This window comes from Sceloporus occidentalis, unplaced genomic scaffold (assembly GCF_023333645.1).
Source record: "Sceloporus occidentalis isolate IW3139 unplaced genomic scaffold, rSceOcc1.0.p SCAF_117, whole genome shotgun sequence".
NCBI lineage: Eukaryota > Metazoa > Chordata > Lepidosauria > Squamata > Phrynosomatidae > Sceloporus > Sceloporus occidentalis.
The window spans coordinates 2,739,567-2,762,440 of NW_028317097.1; the positions used below are offsets into that span (position 1 = coordinate 2,739,567).

A 22,874-nucleotide genomic window follows, 5' to 3' on the forward strand; every position below is an offset into this window, starting at 1 on the left:
CCAGTGTAATGGCTTAAACCAGACACTGGATCCAGGATGATTACATTTGTCTCCGGGTTTCACCGGTCCAAGGAGCGCTTCTGGGCAGCCTCAGAGCATGCATTTCTCAAGAGGCTGATCACTGTGCGGGGATCGTCACTTTTCATGATGGCGCTTCCAGAGACAATCATATTTGCTCCGGCCTGTAAGAAAAACAAACCGGTTCTATGTTGGCCCGATAAAAAGGTAAGCCCTTTGACCAATGACTCCACATGGACCAAGTTCATTCATTTAACCACCAATAGGAAAATCCAGCAGTACTAGAACAGCATTATTCATTGAAATGATTAAAGAACAGACCATCTCTATTTACCGTATTTGCTCGATTATAAGACGACCCTGATTATAAGACGATCCCCCAAAATCTGAATATTAACTTAGGAAAAAAAGAAAAAGCCTGAATATAAGTCGACCCTCAAGGAAAAAAGTTTTACCAGTAAATGTTAAATCATTAACTATTTTTTTAAATAAAAGCTATGATTGAGAAAAAAAATTTGGTTTTTATTTCCTTGTATTTTCCAACCTGTCCCCCAGTTACGCACATCTGCCCCCAGGCTTGCCACACCAATATGGCACTGTGCCCCATAGTATGCCTTTTGACCCCCTATGTGCCACTCTGCCTCCAGAAATGCCTTATACCCCTATATCCCATTCTGGCATTTAGGGGGTTAAAATGCATATTATGGGGCAGAGTGGCATATAGGGAGGTATAAGGCATTCCAGGAGGCCGAGTGGCATTAAGGGAGTTAAAAGGCATTGTATAGAGCACTCTGCCTCCACAAATGCCTTATACCCCTATATGCCACTCTGGCATTTAGGGGGTTAAAAGGCATATTATGGGGCAGAGTGGCATATAGGGAGGTATAAGGCATTTCAGGAGGCAGAGTACTCTATTAAATGCCCCCTTAACGCCACTCTGCCTCCTGAAATGCCTTATACCTCCCTATATGCCACTCTGCCCCATAATATGCCTTTTAACCCCCTAAGTGCCAGAGTGGCATATAGGGGTATAAGGCATTCCAGAAATGCCCTATGCCCCCATTTAACACACACACGCGCACACGCACACACTTACCGGTGCTTCCAATTTCCTGCTGTATTGCCGGGGCAGCGGGTTGACGTCTCCTTCCGCTGCAGCCGGAAGGAGGTGGAGTTGGCAGCGGGGGTTTGTCTGCGTCCGTCGCGGATACCTTCCCCGGCTGTCGCACCGGTGCGGGGAACTCTGATCTCTGACAGTCAGGGAAGGTATCCGCGACGGACGCAGACAACCCCCGCTGCTAGCCACACCTCCTTCCGGCTGCAGCGGACGTTGTCTACGCGGATCGCGTAGACGTCAACCCGCTGCCCCGGCAATACAGCAGGAAGCACCGGTAAGTGTGTGTGTGGGGGGGGGGGAGACAGGAGGATCCAGGTCCCCTGCAGCGGTGCGGGGGATCTGGATCTTAGTCTCATAATCAGACCTCTATTTGAGGTCTCATTAGAAGACGACCCCGATTAGAAGACGAGGGGTATTTTTCAGAGCATTTGCTCTGAAAAAAACCTTGTCTTATAATCGAGCAAATACGGTATTTCACTTTCAGAGCGGAGAAAAATAAATATCTAAAACTTTATGGACTATGAAACAAGTTTGTTTTCAGAATTGATGGAGTCTTTAGTTGAAGTTGATACCTTTTATAGGATCAACATGTTAACGTTTCTATGTTCGCCCCCCAAAAAGGTTTACACCTCCAGCCGAAGACGGCAATAAAAATAAAATCTGTTCTCACCTCTGCACACCTATGAATGTTTTCAGGTCCTACACCGCCATCCACTTCTATATCCAGTGAAGGGAACTGCGACCTTAACCAATGCACCTGGAAGCACAACGTGACGTGTGAACAGCAGATCATCATCTATAATTCACAGCCAACTGAACACTTTCTTAGAGCCCTTGCCGTTTGGTTATCCCAAACCACCTTCCACCCATCAGAGCTGGAGGTATTGTGCGCCAGAGCGAAAAAAAAAACAGCACCTCCACCTTTTCAGTTATACAGGCTGCAAAATCACAAGGCATTTTGTCTAAATATGGTTATTTAATAAAGGGGGGGGGGGAAGGCACTCCATCCTTTACTTCCTGACCCAAACCACACGTTCAATCCGCACAGCATTATTACCGCTCTCCGTGGAGAATTCCTCGCCGTTAGAAAGGAAACGATAGTATAATACGCACTTACTGACAAGTTGTTACCTTTGGCATCATGTCCTCCATAAACTTCTGGCCCCCGAAACCTGGTTCCACAGTCATAACGAGGGCCATATCAATCTGACTAGCCCACGGCGCAAGGTATTCCACTGTAGTGTTCGGCTTTATACCAAGTCCCACCTCGAGAAAAAGAACAGAGTCAGCCTCGAACAAAGCCAGACGCGGCCAAAAGTATCCCGTGTATCTGGACTATATATGGTTTCTATCCCAAACTACATATGACATCAAACCCTTCTGTTACAGTGCCACTCGCCGTCCGTGGCACGCCGCTTACCCTCATACCGCTTTCACGGATCTCCTTGATCAGGGCTCCGGGGTTGTTGGTGGCTTCCAGGTGGAAGGTGTACTGGTTGGCACCGGCGGCTGCCATGGGTTTCACCCACTGCTCTGGATTTGCGACCATCATGTGCATGTCTGTTGGGAAGAGGGTCCCAGGAATACATATTAAATACGCGATTCCTAAACTCATACAAAAAGATGTTGCATAAAATGCTGCCCCAGTTGAGCAGTCAGGACTTCAGGCTCTGGACTGCTTACCAAAAAACGGGTCTTTGCCCAGTTGCTTCCGTAGACATTCTACCACCGGGTGTCCAAAGGTGATATTAGGAACAAAGTGCCTGCAACAGAACGCAAGCGTATGAACTGCTGTCCTGTGTAAGCCACGTGCCTGTTACAGAGCGCAGCAGAATACCATGCGAGGATATGCATCAATAATAATGTACATTGAACTCAAATAGGGAGTCTGTCAGTATGTACAGCACTGAACAGATCATTCCCATAAGGTCAAATGTCCCAAAGCTCCTCCAAAGTCACTATATGCTTTCCGCCACAAGGGGGTCTGACAACGGTACAGAAGCGGAGTCATTCTCAGACTTAAAGGGACACTCCTGCCCCACAAGCACTTTAACACCCATGACAGCTGCAGGGTCCCTTTAAATGTTAGCGTGGGGGGGGGTTTCTCCAGAAGCCCACCATATGCATTTGCCCCTTCAGCAGCTATTCTCCATGCACACGATATACTCAGCTCCAACGCTGGCTCGCCAAACGCTACGGGCAGCGGTCTATGCAGTTCTCTGTGCGCATGTGCGACAAGCACTCCCATTGTGCCAGGTGAGGGTTTCTTCTTTTTTTTTTTTTTTATTTCTTCTTTCTTGCGAAGAGAAAATAGTACTTTACTATCCATTCTTCCGTGCGCAGACCCCGGGACTTCTACAACGTATTGCACATCTTATGCAATAAAAACGGACACGATTACACCACGGCCCAAAACATTCTCTATTTGTTTATTTGTGTGACAGTCATGTAGCCGTTTGAGCCAAACCACAATATCAGATCAGAAGCCGTGATTTGCCATTTAACAAAACATATGCCTTTCAATGTTCTCTCTTAAAATATATAAACAATTTAACATTTCCATCTGAAGAAGAGACCTCTGAGGTCCTAAAAAATTTGATTTTACTACTTTTTTTACATCGGCCCAATAAACAGCATCAACTAAAGTTTCCGTTTCCTCCTTGGGCTAATACAGCAATATCCATTCTTACTCAACTTTCTAAAGTTGCAAAACAGCAACATTCTTACTGGTCGGCACCCAATATTTAATCTTAAAGTAAAATAATATCGTTTTATTGGCATTTAAGTGGCAGCGGTTTGAATGCCTCCGATCAGCCAAATGTAAATCAGGGACAATTTCTAAGTGCGTTCTTGCGGATCACAGGGAGGGGAAAGAAGGGAGCGTTATATTTACAGGAGTATTTATAAGATAAAGACTTATTTAGCTATTGGCACAGCTACAGATGGGGCAACTAAAGTAACGAATGCCTCCATAGCCAAGGTAATTCCTTAATATATATATATATACATATATATATACATATATATATAATGCATATAGTGCCATCATTTACAGGGTACAAATATATACTGGAGTCAAGCTATCAGACAGTTTCAAATCAGTGGTCATGCCATCAGACGCTTTTTTCTTAAGATTAGCAAAAGGTGCCTTAGACCTGGAAATGTGATAATAATCATATAATGTTACAATTTTTAGTGGATTTTGCAGAGTTCTCACACAAATATATCTCCCTGCAAAATTAGATACGTTTATTAAACAAATTAAAGGTAAATATCCGCTCATTTCTAGCAAATTACCTTTTATAACATTTCTGCATCTATTACAAAATTCGACCGTTGGACCAACACATTTACACTGCACATATCTCACACACACACCCCTATATAATATCTTACAATATGGTGCATTTTTACTGTGGAAATTTAAAGATATAGCACCCCAAATAGCAGTGCGGTACATGATAAATGTCATATTTCAACATTCTACATGGAATTAAAAAAAATTCCCCCATTGGACCAATACAGTTACACTGCAGATATCTCAAACACATGCCCCTCTATTATTTCTGAGAATATGGTGCATTTTTACTGTGGAAATTTAAAGCTATAGCGCCCCAAATATCATGCCAGTAGACAGCAACTGGCATTTTTCAGCATTCTACAGAGGGTTAAAAAAAATTCCCCCATTGGACCAATACAGTTACACTGCAGATATCTCAAACACATGCCCCTCTATTATTTCTGAGAATATGGTGCATTTTTACTGTGGAAATATAAAGCTATAGTGCCCCAAATATCATCCCAGTAGACAGCAACTCGCATTTTTCAGCATTCTACAGAGGGTTAAAAAAAAATTCCCCATTGGACCAATACAGTTACACTGCACATATCTCAAACACAACCCCCTCTATTATTTCTGAGAATATGGTGCATTTTTACTGTGGAAATTTAAAGCTATAGCGCCCCAAATATCAGCCCAGTAGACAGCAACTGGGATTTTTCAACATTCTACAGGGGTTTGAAAAAAATTCCCCCAATGGACCAATACAGTTACACTGCAGATATCTCAAACACATGCCCCTCTATTATTTCTGAGAATATGGTGCATTTTTACAGGGGAAATTTAAAGCTATAGCGCCCAAAATATCATCCCAGTAGACAGCAACTGGGATTTTTCAGCATTCTACAGAGGGCTAAAAAAAATTCCCCCATTGGACCAATACAGTTACACTGCAGATATCTCAAACACATGCCCCTCTATTATTTCTGAGAACATGGTGCATTTTTACTGTGGAAATTTAACGCTATAGCGCCCCAAACATCAGCCCAGTAGACAGCAACTGGCATTTTTCAACATTCTACAGAGGGTTAAAAAAATTCCCCCATTGGACCAATATATTTACACTGCACATATCTCAAGCACACCCCCTTCTATTATTTCTGAGAATATGGTGCATTTTTACTGTGAAAATTTAAAGCTATAGCGCCCCAAATATTAGCCCAATACATAGCAAATAGGATTTTTTTTTAATCTACAGGGGTTAAAAAAAATTCCCCCATTGGACCAATACAGTTACACTGCAGATATCTCAAACACATTCCCCTTTACTATTTCTGAGAATATGGTGCATTTTTACTGCGGAAATTTAAAGCTATAGCGCCCCAAATATCAGCCCAGTAGACAGCAACCGTCATTTTTCAACATTCTACAGGGGTTTGAAAAAAATTCCCCCATTGGACCAATACAGTTACACTGCAGATATCTCAAACACATGCCCCTGTATTATTTCTGAGAATATGGTGCATTTTTACTGTGGAAATTTAAAGCTATAGCGCCCCAAATATCATCCCAGTAGACAGCAACTGGGATTTTTCAGCATTCTACAGAGGGCTAAAAAAAATTCCCCCATTGGACCAATACAGTTACACTGCAGATATCTCAAACACATGCCCCTCTATTATTTCTGAGAATATGGTGCATTTTTACTGTGGAAATTTAAAGCTATAGCGCCCCAAACATCAGCCCAGTAGACAGCAACTGGCATTTTTCAACATTCTACAGAGGGTTAAAAAAAATTCCCCCATTGGACCAATATATTTACACTGCACATATCTCAAGCACACCCCCTTCTATTATTTCTGAGAATATGGTGCATTTTTACTGTGGAAATTTAAAGCTATAGCGCCCCAAATATCATCCCAGTAGACAGCAACTGGCATTTTTCAGCATTCTACAGAGGGTTAAAAAAAAATTCCCCATTGGACCAATACAGTTACACTGCACATATCTCAAACACAACCCCCTCTATTATTTCTGAGAATATGGTGCATTTTTACTGTGGAAATTTAAAGCTATAGTGCCCCAAATATCATCCCAGTAGACATCAACTGGCATTTTTCAGCATTCTACAGAGGGTTAAAATAAATTCCCCCATTGGACCAATACAGTTACACTGCAGATATCTCAAACACATGCCCCTCTATTATTTCTGAGAATATGGTGCATTTTTAATGTGGAAATTTAAAGCTATAGCGCCCCAATTATTAGCCCAATACATAGCAAAAGGGATTTTTAAAAAATCTACAGGGGTTAAAAAAAATTCCCCCATTGGACCAATAAAGTTACACTGCAGATTTCTCAAAGACAGATTTCTCTGTAGAATGCTGAAAAATGCCAGTTGCTGTCTACTGGGATGATATTTGGGGCGCTATAGCTTTAAATTTCCACAGTAAAAATGCACCATATTCTCAGAAATAATAGAGGGGGTTGTGTTTGAGATATGTGCAGTGTAACTGTATTGGTCCAATGGGGAATTATTTTTAACCCTCTGTAGAATGCTGAAAAATGCCAGTTGCTGTCTACTGGGATGATTTTTGGGGCGCTATAGCTTTAAATTTCCACAGTAAAAATGCACCATATTCTCAGAAATAATAGAGGGGCATGTGTTTGAGATATCTGCAGTGTAACTGTATTGGTCCAATGGGGAATTTTTTTTTAACCCCTGTAGATTTAAAAAAAATCCTATTTGCTATGTATTGGGCTAATATTTGGGGCGCTATAGCTTTAAATTTTCACAGTAAAAATGCACCATATTCTCAGAAATAATAGAAGGGGGTGTGCTTGAGATATGTGCAGTGTAAATATATTGGTCCAATGGGGGAATTTTTTTTAACCCTCTGTAGAATGTTGAAAAATGCCAGTTGCTGTCTACTGGGCTGATGTTTGGGGCGCTATAGCTTTAAATTTCCACAGTAAAAATGCACCATATTCTCAGAAATAATAGAGGGGCATGTGTTTGAGATATCTGCAGTGTAACTGTATTGGTCCAATGGGGGAATTTTTTTTAACCCTCTGTAGAATGCTGAAAAATGCCAGTTGCTGTCTACTGGGATGATATTTGGGGTGCTATAGCTTTAAGTTTCCACAGTAAAAATGCACCATATTCTCAGAAATAATAGAGGGGCATGTGTTTGAGATATCTGCAGTGTAACTGTATTGGTCCAATGGGGGAATTTTTTTTAACCCTCTGTAGAATGCTGAAAAATGCCAGTTGATGTCTACTGGGATGATATTTGGGGCGCTATAGCTTTAAATTTCCACAGTAAAAATGCACCATATTCTCAGAAATAATAGAGGGGGTTGTGTTTGAGATATGTGCAGTGTAACTGTATTGGTCCAATGGGGAATTTTTTTTTAACCCTCTGTAGAATGCTGAAAAATGCCAGTTGCTGTCTACTGGGATGATATTTGGGGCGCTATAGCTTTAAATTTCCACAGTAAAAATGCACCATACTCTCAGAAATAATAGAGGGGCATGTGTTTGAGTTATCTGCAGTGTAACTGTATTGGTCCAATGGGGGAATTTTTTTTAACCCTCTGTAGAATGCTGAAAAATGCCAGTTGCTGTCTACTGGGATGATATTTGGGGCGCTATAGCTTTAAATTTCCACAGTAAAAATGCACCATACTCTCAGAAATAATAGAGGGGGTTGTGTTTAAGATATCTGCAGTGTAACTGTATTGGTCCAATGGGGGAATTTTTTTTAACCCTCTGTAGAATGCTGAAAAATGCCAGTTGCTGTCTACTGGCATGATATTTGGGGCGCTATAGCTTTAAATTTCCACAGTAAAAATGCACCATATTCTCAGAAATAATAGAGGGGCATGTGTTTGAGATATCTGCAGTGTAACTGTATTGGTCCAATGGGGGAATTTTTTTTAGCCCTCTGTAGAATGCTGAAAAATCCCAGTTGCTGTCTACTGGGATGATATTTGGGGCGCTATAGCTTTAAATTTCCACAGTAAAAATGCACCATATTCTCAGAAATAATAGAGGGGCATGTGTTTGAGATATCTGCAGTGTAACTGTATTGGTCCATTGGGGGAATTTTTTTCAAACCCCTGTAGAATGTTGAAAAATGACGGTTGCTGTCTACTGGGCTGATATTTGGGGCGCTATAGCTTTAAATTTCCGCAGTAAAAATGCACCATATTCTCAGAAATAGTAGAGGGGCATGTGTTTGAGATATCTGCAGTGTAACTGTATTGGTCCAATGGGGGAATTTATTTTAACCCTCTGTAGAATGCTGAAAAATCCCAGTTGCTGTCTACTGGGATGATATTTGGGGCGCTATAGCTTTAATTTTCCACAGTAAAAATGCACCATATTCTCAGAAATAATAGAGGGGCATGTGTTTGAGATATCTGCAGTGTAACTGTATTGGTCCAATGGGGGATTTTTTTTTAACCCCTGTAGATTTTTAAAAAATCCCATTTGCTATGTATTGGGCTAATAATTGGGGCGCTATAGCTTTAAATTTCCACAGTAAAAATGCACCATATTCTCAGAAATAATAGAGGGGGTTGTGTTTGAGATATGTGCAGTGTAACTGTATTGGTCCAATGGGGGATTTTTTTTTTAACCCTCTGTAGAATGCTGAAAAATGCCAGTTGCTGTCTCCTGGGATGATATTTGGGGCGCTATAGCTTTAAATTTCCACAGTAAAAATGCACCATATTCTCAGAAATAATAGAGGGGGTTGTGTTTGAGATATGTGCAGTGTAACTGTATTGGTCCAATGGGGAATTTTTTTTTAACCCTCTGTAGAATGCTGAAAAATGCGAGTTGCTGTCTACTGGGATGATATTTGGGGCACTATAGCTTTATATTTCCACAGTAAAAATGCACCATATTCTCAGAAATAATAGAGGGGCATGTGTTTGAGATATCTGCAGTGTAACTGTATTGGTCCAATGGGGGAATTTTTTTTAACCCTCTGTAGAATGCTGAAAAATGCCAGTTGCTGTCTACTGGCATGATATTTGGGGCGCTATAGCTTTAAATTTCCACAGTAAAAATGCACCATATTCTCAGAAATAATAGAGGGGCATGTGTTTGAGATATCTGCAGTGTAACTGTATTGGTCCAATGGGGGAATTTTTTTTAATTCCATGTAGAATGTTGAAATATGACATTTATCATGTACCGCACTGCTATTTGGGGTGCTATATCTTTAAATTTCCACAGTAAAAATGCACCATATTGTAAGATATTATATAGGGGTGTGTGTGTGAGATATGTGCAGTGTAAATGTGTTGGTCCAACGGTGGAATTTTGTAATATATGCAGAAATGTTATAAAAGGTAATTTGCTAGAAATGAGCAAATTAATTTGTTTAATAAACGTATCTTATTTTGCAGGGAGATATATTTGTGTTAGAACTCTGCAAAATCCACTAAAAATTGTAACATTATATGATTATTATCACATTTCCAGGTCTAAGGCACCTTTTGCTAATCTTAAGAAAAAGCGTCTGATGGCATGACCACTGATTTGAAACTGTCTGATAGCTTGACTCCAGTAAATATATACAGATATAACCAACCCCTGAAAAAATTATGGTATTTTTTTCTCATTAACATACAGTTCAGCGTAGTAATGTAAGGAGTGTTGCGCACACGTGTGTACACGGCATGTACTGAACTCGGGGCAACCACATGTCCAGTCTCACGAGCAGATCACACTCGCAGGGTCTAAGCCCCCTGCACTCGGGCCCTTACCCGTCCATAACGTCCAGATGCAGGTAGTCGGCGCCCGCCTGCAGCATGCGGTCACACTCCGCAGCCAGGCGGGACAGGTCACTGTTCAGGATGGACGGTCCGATCTTGCAGGCAGGCGACATGACGGAAGACGGTTTCTCCGCTGCAGACACAGAACGCTTCCTCCGGCAGCCGCAAGGCGTTAGGGGAAACGTCGCTTCAATGGGCGGGGCTTGTTACACTTAGCGAGGACAAGGGACTACATTACCCGTCATGCACCATAACCCAGTGCTGTCAGGAGAAGCGGAGTGTTCTAGGGCTCCATACTCTGTATGCTGAGGGGTCACGGAACGCGTCCCCCTGTGCGGAGGCAGCTCGATGTCCGCGGAGCTGGGTTACGTATTCATAGATTCTTCTTTCTTCTTGTCTACATGGACAGATGAATTCAGAATTTGGGAGTCAGAGGGGGTTTTGAGGAGCCGGGAAGGGACGCATCCATGTTTTATAAAGTTTTATAAATTTGTGGGGTTCCCAGTTAAAGGAATCTCTTGATTTTTTTTCAGGGAATTTTCCTCTTACACTGGAGCAAATTTGGGGGTTTGCTGAGGTAACCGACATGAAATGTAAAAGGTTTCCTTAAGGTGCGCCTGTCATTGGAAAATGATATTTGGATCAATTTACTAATGGGAGAGATGACAGGAGTCCGCAGGAGGGTCCTCTGGAGGGGATACCTGAGAACTTTCCGGCTTTTGCCCAGAGACTCCGGGAGAAGCGCCAGTTCTCCGGGTCACAGGACTTTAACCCCTTCGTGACAAAGGCTGATTCTATTTTTTGTACCCTTCGTGACAATGGCTGTTTTATCGTTTCTGCGGTGTTTGTGTTTAGCTGTAGTTTTCTCTTAACCCATTTACTAAACCCACACAAGTTATATATTGTTTTTTTCAGGACAAGAAGGGCTTTCTTCAGACACCATATTTTTTTTCATATGATGTAATTTCCTATAATAAAAATAATAAAATACATTTTCTCACTTTTATTTGAAAAATCTTTTATTCATCATAAAAAACTACTGAAAAAACCTGCTAAATAGATTCTACTATTTGTCCCGAGTTTAGAAATACCCAATGTTTTTATGTTTTTTTGCTTTCTTCTACACGTTATGGGGCAATAAGTACAAGTAGAGTTTTGCTACTTCAAAACCATTTTTCTCTGAATCTGGTAATTCTGTCTCTATGTGGTATTTGGGGCATCTTTGAAGCCAGCAAATTAAATTTACCCCACCAAACCATATATTTTTGAAAACTAGACACCCCAGGGTATTTTAGATGCTGATAGTTTAACCCTTTCCATGCACAAATCCTACCACCAACCCTTGTCAAAGTTTGTGATAGTAATTGTTTTTGGTGTTTTTTTCACATACTTTGTACTTCAGGTGTGAAATTACAGCTCCTGGTATATGTTGCTGTCACACAACACCCCGATATGTGTTCAGCAACATCTCCTGAGTACATTGATACCCCACATGCATGGGTTTGTCAGATTGTTTGGGGGCAAAAGGGCCACATTTGGAACATGAGCAATTCAAATTCAGTAGGAATTTTACATCTGGGTAAAGAAAAATGCTTGGCTATAATAAAAACTAAAAAAAAAAAGTAAAAAAAATATGTAAAAAAAAATAAAACCCCAAAAACAATTGCTACTATGCAAGATCACTGTTTATGCAGTGATCAATGGCAATGAAGGGGTTAATATTATATGGGTGGCTCTTATAAGAGCCTTTGGATCAATATATATATATTTTTTTATTAGAGAATACCTGAAATACCAGAAAACACACCGATCTGTCTCTCTCCCTCACTAGAAACAAGTGAAGGAGGGAGGCAGATCCAATACTGATCAAAGGCAATGTTTAGAAAACATTGCCTTTGATTTAGCAAATCATGATCACTCTTATGAGTGATCTGACCACTAGGGGTGTTATTCACTGGATGTCCATGACATCCAGCAACACCCCCCCCCCGATGATGACAGCAGGCTCCGCCCCCCGGCTTGATGGGCGCCGCCATCTTGAAACACCGCGTGTGTTTCGAAGACGCCGGCACCGGGAAGGTAAGTTGAGCATTTAGGAAGCGATCGCGAGTCGCTTCCTTTGCTAAACAGGTGTTGCAAAGATGCCTCGATACTGAGGCATCTTAGCAACACCAGCTAAGCAAAGGAAGCGACTCGCGATCGCTTCCTAAACCCGTTTTTCGGCGGCGGGCGCCGCCATGTTTGAAAGACGTGCAGTCTTTCAAACATGTTTTTTTATTTGCTCCTAGGAGCGATCGGGGGGGGCCGGGAATGTTTTTTTTGGTGTTGCTCAATGCCTCGATGTCGAGGCATTAGAGCAACACCGTTTGAGTGAAAAAATCGATCACGGATCGATTTTTTCACCCGTTTAAAGACGTGCCGGTCCTGGCACGTCAATTGTCATAATCGTCACGATTTTCGGTGACGTGCCCGGACCGGCAATTGTCATCAAGGGGTTAAAGAGGTCTCACTGATAATATATCTTTATAAACTCATATTTGAAACTTTAATTAAAAAGAAAGGAACAATCTTTCCTAGTATGCTGTCATTATTCTACAACTCTTTGTACAATTAGTACATTTGCTCCAACAAGTCTCTCCTTAATAAGGAGTTACAGAATTTGAGATTACGTGTGATGGCGAATGCCCGAAATAAACAATTTTTGGATTTTACATCATGTTTTATGTATAAAGCACCAGCAGATTCCAGATGTTTCTAGTAAAGCCTTTTGGTTAGTTAATAAAACCCAAATTCTATTCATAATCAAAGTCAAATGGAATTGATTAGCGGGTGGAATCCTTGGCATTTCTTAGTTGATGTAACTTCATGATTAAAGATTAACACGAGGGAATTATAAGATTGGTTGAAGAATACAGCTATGGCTATCACACCTGACATAAACTGATCTCCCTAAATGTGGAGCTGGTTTTAGTTGCCATTAATATTAAAACACGCTTATTCTTCCTCTTTTTTATGTGTTCCTACAACCACAAAGCTTGTTTTATTGTCGCAGTGAATCAATGTGTAATTGTAAACAGTTGTGAATCTAAAGTATGTATCATTTTCTAACCATTAACAAATTATTTGTGACACAAAGTATTAACGCAACGGCTCAGCCTAACTACACCTGGATTCTCGGCCAACCTTTGGCTGACATTGTAGATGCCCCCAATTCCAATAAGCAGTGTAGTTGGATTTAAAGTAACATTTGCCCCCCCCCCCGCAGAACCCCAGGCCTTACGCTTACAACATTGTTTTTTGTATCCTTGTGTTGTATGAAAAACGAAGAAATGGGAAAGGAGATGTAGACGTGTGTGTCATTAGCGCATGAAAATTTCATGAAAGGGGAGCCCAAGCAGGTACAGCAATGAAAAGCGTAGTGGAGAAGAAACTAAATGCAAAGATAAAATACTATTGTCCCTCCAGTAAAGAGCAGCGTCTGAGAATTTGTAAGGACACAGCTCAGACCGTGCAACGCGAGTCCAACACAACACCAAAACCTTGTTTTCTTTTTAAATAGGTATTTATTTTTTTATACATCTATTTTTCACATATAGATTTTTTTTACACCTTCATACAATAAACCCCATCAGAACACACATACATTTATATTTTTATATAACAATATAAATATATATTTATTGGCGATAGAGAACAAAACAGAAACCACCTTATTTTTTTTTCCTATAAGTCGCATTTCATTTGTATGGCTTTGCAGACTGGATCAAATCTAGAACGGTTACAGGCTGTGCCATAGGAAGCCTGGTTGGCTCCCAGTTTTGTGGAAGAGGGGTTGCCGGCATAGGCCAGAAAATACCACTATGTGTATATTTGTGTGCTCAGGTAGAAAATGAACTTAGATATCAACTAGGCCTCAGCAAGCCAAGATCTTTTATTCCATAAATGAGAGGTCCATTGTCTTTATTGTAGTGAAAGAGTCAAAACTTAGCTGGCCTAAGCCATGTCACATTTCACCAAAACATCTCCGCAGAGTGTATCTTCTTAAAGAAGGCTTTAAAGGCCAAACATTTACATTATAGTATGTGAAAAGGAGTCTTACTGGACATGAGACAATATTAAGCCAGATACAAAAAGCAGACACGGAGGAGTCTTAGGGATTCCTCTGAAAACTGCACAGATGAGCTGGAAGCAGAAAGAATGAATTCACAAGCCTGCAGCTGCTTTCTTTAGCTTTTATCTTTTTGCTGAAAACTGGTTCGCAGACACAACAAACATGTAACGTTGCTGATGTTGCAAGTAATATTGTTCCACAACAAAATAATTCTTTTTGGAAACAGTACAGAAAAAACACCAAGACGCAACAATATGGAAAAACAAGTACAGTGAGCCAAGGGAACGCCACGCACATTGTACTCTGCAAGGCACCGGTAAGGCCTCAAACAAAGTGGAAAGCAGCGTTTGTATCTAATTCTCACAGTAACAGGGACAGCCCCAGGTCCAAAAGCAGGAAGAAAAAGGGGGGAAAGCACTAAAGCGGTTGCGGATTACAACCCCCACCATGTCACCATTGTGGATTCTAGGTACTATAATCCACAGCAGATTATGCACACTTATTTTTTGTGGCAGTAATGAGATGGATAAATTCACACAAAATTCTCTAAAATTCTCAAAATCTCTAGGAATCTATCAGGAGCACATTAACACTGACCACCTACTTTTTTGGCCTTAAACAAGGTAGCCAATTTGACATATTTGAACTGGTCACGCCAAAAAAGCACAGCATCGAGGCCACAGCAGTCATCACAGGAAAAGAACATTAAGTGCTCTGTGCAGGTGAAGCAGCCTAACAAATGAGCCTTTTTACACGCTAGTGAGAACATACCAGTCTAAGCATAGGCAGCTTTTAAACTCTCGGTATTACACATGAGACTCATCCAGGTCAATATCTGTCTCCCCCAACTCAATATGGGAGAAGTTAAAGTGTCTTGAGACGAGAGGGTTCTCCATTCCGTTATCTTCTGTGATGTGTAGAACAGTGTCTCCATACTGAAGAAGGCTGCTAGTCTCCAGGCCTTCAAAGTCTTCGGGGTCTGAAAGATGGGAGGCTGGGGAACTATGTAAAGTTGGGGTTGCCAGTCTGTTGGGATCAATGACCTCCTTCACCAGGAAGTGGCCCCCTCTCTGGAATAAATCAAATCATCAATGAGGTCACCAAGACAATGCAGTTAAAAAGTACCCTAAAGTCAAAGTTTCTCACCAAATTAACATGTAGATGTCAACCACAAGCATGTGAACAACACAATCTATTTCTGATTAATTATTAATCTACAGCAGACATGTTGATATTGAAATTGACAGCTGTAATAGCCTCACTATAGTCTGTAACAGAGTAGGGGTGCATTGGAAGAAATAGTTGCTTTCTTATTGGTTAATACAATGTATGACCCTACCATTTTTTCCCAATTTGATGCCACTTTAAAAAAAATAATAATGGCAACCAATGCAGAAACATTTAGGAGGTTAAAATATTGAACACAAATTGAATTTATTTTGAGGTAGCCATCATCCCTGCAAACAAAGATTTATATAAACCATACTAGGGAAATGCTAATGGTGGATCATCTGCTTGCTACGGATTGATGATGTTGCACACTGCATCTATGAAGACAAAGGTGGGTCATAGTACGGTTATATACATTGGCCTGGGGAGAGTGACACATGTTACCCTAGGGTAGCTCTGACTGACCAACAATGGTTTATCCTTTATTTCCAAAAATATAGCCACAGGGAGCATTTAGCAAGAGATAAGATGTAGCCATGTGTTCATACAATTCTTTCTCTTAGGATCCTTTCTGTGTCTAGTGGTCAACACGTTGGCCCTGATTGGTTAGTGTATGTGTGTCACCTATGTGCCAAAGTTATACCCAGGGTTCTATATTATAGTTTTCAACATACTATGGGCATCGGTTCCTGAATCCCTTTGACATGACGTCTGTAGTAACATCCAAACCGCTTGGATACCACTAACTAGAATATATTTCAGTCCCCAAGTGACTAGGAAACATTAGCTAAATCTAATTACATGCTTTATTCATACTGTTTGGGCATATAGTGAATGTAACCTCAAAGCCTGTACCAGAGCACTACATGTGAGGACACTTCAATTGCTAAAGACTGAGGTCTTCACTCTCCAACTTCTTTGGTCTTGGTAAATCTATTTTCAAAACATGTTATCTCTGCATTTACACCACGACAGACACTTATAAGATCTTTCAAAATCATAGAAACACCCCTGAGATAGCAAAATAGCTTAATATTATAACAACTCACACTCATGTTCTGCCAGAGAGACCTGCCGTGGATGAACTGTAGTTTCAGAACTCAGAAAACGAATAAAATTAGAGGCAGAGAGTTTAAGCCTGAATTGACTTGGCCTACCTGAGGCAACCTGCAATCAAGAACGTGCCTCATGGTTCTGCACAGTGCAAAGAGCAAAAATATGATGTCAGTAAGGCTGCAGATGAAGTTAAAAGCAAGAAGGACTTAGAAAAGCAAGGACCCGATTTATGTCAGATGAGGGTTGTAGCTTCATGTGTACTGAAGTAATGGAATAATGTCGCAGAACATTAACAAAGATAGATTCCGACAAAAGTATTAAACTGTAATATTTACAATATATATATATATATGAATCATTTAGTCAACTGTATTAATACCTTGTTAGGTCGCTTTAAAGTGTAACATACCTAGGATCTTTGAAATAATTTGCACATAATGTACCCAGCCTATCCTCTAAAGGCTTCTTTCCCTGCTTCTTTATTTATTTATGCTAAATTGTGATTGTTTGGCCAATGTCCCCACCTGGCAGGCCTCTCCGGCACAATGACCACTATGAAGGAGGTGAGATACACGGTGCTCTAACCTTCTTGTGGTGTTACCTGGCTGTCATTTGGGCTGTGGAGATCAGCCACGGTGATGGACGGTGAGGAGGTGAGCAGAGGGCTATCTGTGGATGCCTGTTTGATGGATGCTGCAGGGCTACATCCAGAACGAGTAGCCACAGTAGGGGCATCAGCTTGGGATGTGGATGGCTGTGGCTGCGTTTCAGTAAAAGTTACTGATCGCTTCTGATCCACTGGATGGAAGGGAAAAAATAGGTACAGGGAATGAGATGTGCATTTGTAAACAAAAAGTCGAGGGCCACACACATTTGTTTTGCCGGTCACTAGCTATATCTCAAACCTTCTCTTACTCTCCACATACTCTCCACGCACAGTGAGGCATATGGGGCTAAACTATAGTGCCTGATTAAATTGTGCCGTAAGTCTTTGCTTTCCATAGTGATATAAAGTCCATGATTAGAACATGTGGTAACCAGGAAGGAGACAACATGGGATTCAGGGTAATAGTCTCAGCTGCACTGTCTGCAGATTTATTAGTGAATGTGATATAATTCAGCACTACCCATGGATCAGGGTGGATCTCTTACTTTACCGATTTATCTTGAAACATTCTTACTTATTTTTGCTAAGCAGTTTTAGCAATATTAGAGATTTTATTTACTAATTCCCCTGAGCTGAGCCCTGCCTCTCAAATCCTATGTATTCATACATTCACCTGTCCTGAGCTCACCTCTGGACTTAAACAGAAAAGAATAAGCCTTTTAATAAGCACATTGAATGCCCCTAGCATCTGGCAATTTGCACTTTAAGCTACAATGAAAAAATAGTCTTGATGTATTTGTTACCGGTAGAATCGCCACACTGTCCATTTAAAACCCGACAGCTATAAGTTCTGCATACTCCAGTTCACCTTAGTATGTCGGATAAGTGCATTTGCATGTCTTCATAAGCTCAGTTCATACATTCTACATACTTCTCAGCGTCATGTGTCAAAACGACAGCCTGCAGCATGTCTGTACATTAGTCCTGTCTATTCCCATCCACCATCTTCAAACTCTGAAAGCAGTCCACCCATTTGGACGTATGCAGTACCCAACTGGAGCCTACATCATGCCTACATGTGTGAAACAGCACAGGGACCACATTGGCCATTCTGCATGTAACCTACTTTTGGACAGTCCATGAGAATTTTCTCTTGTTAGAAGGATTACTTTCAGTTTGCGCTTTATATCACCGAGTCACCGAGTCACTGTGCTAATTAACTATGTATATACTATGATATAAAAATAGCGGAGGGCTTTACCGTGGGCAGTCGACATTTGACACATTTAAGCATTCTTTTAAAATGTTGTGTCATGTTTTCTCACTCACTCGTGATTAATTAGGTAATGTGCATCTTTTGTCAGTCTGTTACATTACGTCTTCCTTATGTGATTAAATATTACACAGTATGAAAATGGTTTAGCCAACATCCCATTGTACAGCGCTGCAGAATATGATGGTGCTATATAAATTAATAAATAATAATAAACCTTCTGTGAAACAACAGGGAGAAATTGAAATTATAATTACATAATACAAAAATGTAAATTATCCCACTTTGAAGAGCTATAAATGTAGCTGTATTTCGGTGTAACGCTCACGTGGTTGTATTTCCATTACCTCTGCATGTATTAAGCCAAGACACAAAACATGTATTTATTATATAATTTATCGTCACCTATTTGCTTGGTCCTGGGCTGTATGCTTCTACGTGTGGTTGAAAGCCTTGCCCCGTGCCGACTTCTTGGTTCAGTTTGTGTTTTTTGGCGTGAGAGTAGAGGTCTTCGAAGCTGAACCAGGTGAGAAGGAGAGAAAGTCCCCTGTTACACCACAATACAGGGGAGATATTATCACTCAGGAAGACTCAGACTCATAATGTGCCGAGGGGGCATTGGTGGTTCTGTGAACCTTGTGGTCAGTGCTGTGCCCCCTGCATATCTATGTTCTCTCCATGGTTGTCTAGGTATAGCTCCACCATGCAACTGGATGCAATAAGTAAAAAATATTTCTCGAAACATAAAATATGTCAAGGAATAGCTTGGGAGAATCCAGTGCCAGAGTAGCACTATTAACGTGGGTATCTGTATAGTTGCTTTTGCTGATTTCTTAAGTCTTTTTGCTATAATGAAGCCCGGTAATGGCTTCCTTTTTTGTACTTTTTTATTTTGGTGGAACATTTTCTAAGACACCATTAAGAAAATAGGGAATATCTAAGGAGCTTACGCTTGCACTGCCAACCCATGCCTAACCAAGGCATAAATCACTTCAGTGTGACTGACATAGGAATGAAACACCAACACATTAGTGAATAACTAAATATTATTAAGAGCCAACTCTGCTGTTCCTAAAGGGGAAATTTGCCAGAGTTGTCTCTTAATAATGCAAAGTGAAGGCAATCATTACAATGACATCTAACATTTTATTGTTAACAATGTTCTGTGCTGTCCGACCACCTGCAAATCAGATATAAAAATAACTAATTATTTTGACTTGTTCGTCGCATTAATTAACACCACATTTAGCTTGCGGATAATTGTTTTCAAAGTAGATCTTGCATTGGGTCTTGGGCTGATATGTTACCATTTTAATATGGGACACTTATGGAAAAATACATACCAGTAGCTTTTTTGTTTGGAAGGGGTAAACTAGCTGGTAAACCAACAGACTGGTAGCTACTGTATTGTGTTTTACAGCTTCAGAGATAAATTCCTAATTGTGTCTGAATGTACAACTGTTTTATTTAATGGTTGTGTGTGCAACAAATGCCATCTTGATATAATATATTATGCACACTGCAGCACACTGGTTTTCATGGATGCTACTGATATTAGCTAATATTTCACAGCTTTTTCCCTAATAAAAGATCGCAGATGCCCTTGATATATTGAGGTTTCCTTTGCAGTAGCATCTGTTTCTTACCTGTCTCAGGCCTCGCTTCCTTCCAAGCGGCTGCTGAACGAGAAGGTTCTGGTGGCCGGGTTCACTCTGCACACTTGCTACCCTGTTAAGTGTTAATAGTGTTAACGTGAAATGTACACATAAGAGCAGGAAATGTCCACATGGAAAAGCACCAGAGAGTCAAGAACATCTAAAAGCTGTTTGTCATTTATAAACATAAGTCACCTAACACAAGGTTTGAGGTCCTCATGTACCACCCAGCTGACGTATTTGGATACTAATAAGGGCTACCTTGTCACTTGTCAACTAAGGACTGATGTTGCCTATGTCTCTTTTAATTACTTAATTGGTATTTGATGAAAATTAGAGGACATACCAATACATGTTATCTAAATGGCAATTGCTTTCTTAGATACAATCTGACATTAGTAATGCTGTAAACGTGTGTTGGCCTGACAACTTTGTTTACCTGCAGACTGTTTTCCAAATGTTGTAAGTTTAAACTAATTAACACAGAAGACACAAGCAAGGCATGTAAATGGCACAGCACCACTGCGATCTAAACCCAAATTTGAGAAAAACTAGAGCCAGAGAAGTTCATATTGACCATTGTTATGATAACACTCAAAGTACGCGAATGGAATAGATCCTCATGTTCCATTGTGGCCAAACTCTATCCATTTGTGGTTGTCATCTAGTCTAGGCATAACCTAATCCTAGTCTTTGTCAATGTGGTGGGAACTGTGACTATGCAAAGTAGTGAGGCAATTTGGGTAACTCAGCCCCTACCTAACATTAGCACTGCCTATTAAATAGTAATTATTAAATATATTTTAATCTGTAGGCCTTAACACAGGAATAAGGGAAATTATAGGTGGGTAGACTGAAAGGAGGAAAGAGAAAAATAGTGAAGCAAGTTAGTCCCCCGTCCCCCCTCATCATAATGATTTCCAACAACATACATGTAGTTTGGATTTTGAGTGATTGATATTATATAGAATTTTGTTGCATGAATGCTGGTATAGTAGGAGAATTCAAACCAGGGGAGGGCCGACAGCTTCTGGTCCTAACTGGTAAGTAACATACCTACTAGCATACACACACTCACACTAACACATACTTTATGTTACAGCTCTCACCTCCATGAGTGGGCTGGTCCAAGACAGATTGGCCCTAGTTAAAGAATATGGACCGGCCAGGGGGCCAATTTGTGTAGAAAATAAGATCAAAACTCGGTAGACTATAAAATGCTTGTATTCAGTTTTCATCTCCCTATTGTGAAGAATTTGGATAGGTGATCAGGAGGTATTTGGCCCACAACCATCATCTTCCAAAATTGAACTTATTCACCACACACTGTACACTATAGTTACATCTACTTACAGCTTGAGTAACACTTCACCACAGACTTGAACAATCTAATAAAAATATTACAGCTCATTAACTGAGCAACACTTCAACATCCGGTAAAATGTTTGTTACTTTCAACAAGAAACCACTTCCCTACTCACGATCTGAGTTTGGGGAAGTTTTTCAGTCTTATAGAGCTTTAGGGTAGGGGTTTATCTAGGAGCAGCTATAAAGATACATTTTATTCATATTATTATACTTGGTTATGGCATGTTTGCTCCACAATGAACACAATAATAAAGATGTTTAATACTGTGATAAAAAGTCTCATTCATGGCCTTCGCTCTGCATTTATAGAAAACTTTATTTCTCCTCATAAAAACTGGCAAATGAGCAGATATCGGTTATGTTACTTTTAGCTCAGAACGAGCCATTTATCAATAATCAGAGCTCCCTGTGGCAGTGAGAAGTGTGAAGTATATATACTTAGAAAATGCACAAAACCTAAGGGGAACTCACACTATAGGTTTGTACGATCACCGGGACATTTGTATGTCAGCCAATCTATTCATCTATCAGTATGTCTGTTGCATTGACTGTGTTAGTAAATCGGTGTAGTTACAAATGTTGACAATGAAGACATGACGATGAGGCACCAAATACACCAGTTTAATGACTAAAATACTACAAACAATGACGATTCTAAGTGTGTCTCTCAGCTTCTCCTCGTCTTGGGGAGGCATGAATTGAGTGTTCGTGGATACCCAATAACTCTAAGAATAACGCTAGCCTGTTAGTGGAATTTCCACACTAAGCTACAACTGGGACACCAATACTTTTAGAATGGGGCAGAAACTGTACTTTGAGAAAAAATACACAAATGGCCAATATCTATTTCAGGAAGATATTAGCGTATCTGTTTAAATCAGTCCAAAGATGTTTTATTTTTCAAACAGTTCTTAACATCTCAGACTGTCTTTGGAGCTACAAAACTACATTAGTGTTCCTAAATGTAGTTGTAAATTTGTAGATATAACATTTATATTCATATAAGATAATAATATTTGGGGCTCACTCCTCCCTTGCTCCTTTCATTAGTTCTTCACTCATATCTCAATCCAATTCCTAAACCCCAGCTATGGCTTTACTGCATAAGCATATTATATTTTCACCAAATTCTTATATTGCATATTGATGTTTCATGTAATCTTAGCTGTATTTTAGAAGATCAAATATTACAGGGTTTTTTTTCAGTAGTATTAAATATCCCCTCGGTAGGAAGAAGTGAGAGATAAAAGCTCTAAGTGCACAATCACAGTCATAGTGGATCACACATTAAACATTAAAGGTGCAAGCTGTCTGTGTAAAGTATCATTGTCTATTTTTTAGAATACATAGGAATACATGCGCCCATCTATTAACAAATTGTGTTTTTGCCTTTCCTAAAAAGCCCTATATCTGGCTTCCCATAACAATC

At 40.3% G+C, this 22,874-nt stretch overlaps 2 protein-coding genes across 5 annotated transcripts in view; both read right to left on the reverse strand.

The window, feature by feature from the left end:
• Nucleotides 1-59: 59 nt before the first annotated feature.
• Nucleotides 60-10,318, reverse strand: LOC149282412 (ribulose-phosphate 3-epimerase-like). Of its 4 annotated transcripts, none has more exons than XM_089498251.1 (6): nucleotides 10,197-10,318; nucleotides 2,819-2,898; nucleotides 2,556-2,695; nucleotides 2,267-2,401; nucleotides 1,806-1,892; nucleotides 60-182 (listed from the first exon to the last, which is right to left on the reverse strand). In XM_089498251.1, exons 1-6 carry the CDS (start codon nucleotides 10,316-10,318, stop codon nucleotides 60-62), a joined length of 687 nt encoding a protein of 228 aa, XP_089354377.1. The 4 variants fall into 4 exon arrangements, with proteins under 4 accessions (XP_089354377.1, XP_089354378.1, XP_089354376.1 ...); XM_089498252.1 differs by having other exon boundaries at nucleotides 2,372-2,401; nucleotides 2,505-2,695; XM_089498250.1 differs by having other exon boundaries at nucleotides 2,505-2,695.
• Nucleotides 10,319-15,122: 4,804 nt separating this feature from the next.
• LOC149282413 (protein unc-80 homolog) overlaps nucleotides 15,123-22,874 on the reverse strand; it is a 67,494-nt gene continuing 59,742 nt past the window's right edge. Inside the window, 4 exon segments of the mRNA XM_089498243.1 lie at nucleotides 15,123-15,382; nucleotides 17,128-17,340; nucleotides 18,828-18,939; nucleotides 20,069-20,150. Coding sequence (XP_089354369.1) covers nucleotides 15,123-15,382; nucleotides 17,128-17,340; nucleotides 18,828-18,939; nucleotides 20,069-20,150 — 667 coding nt within the window.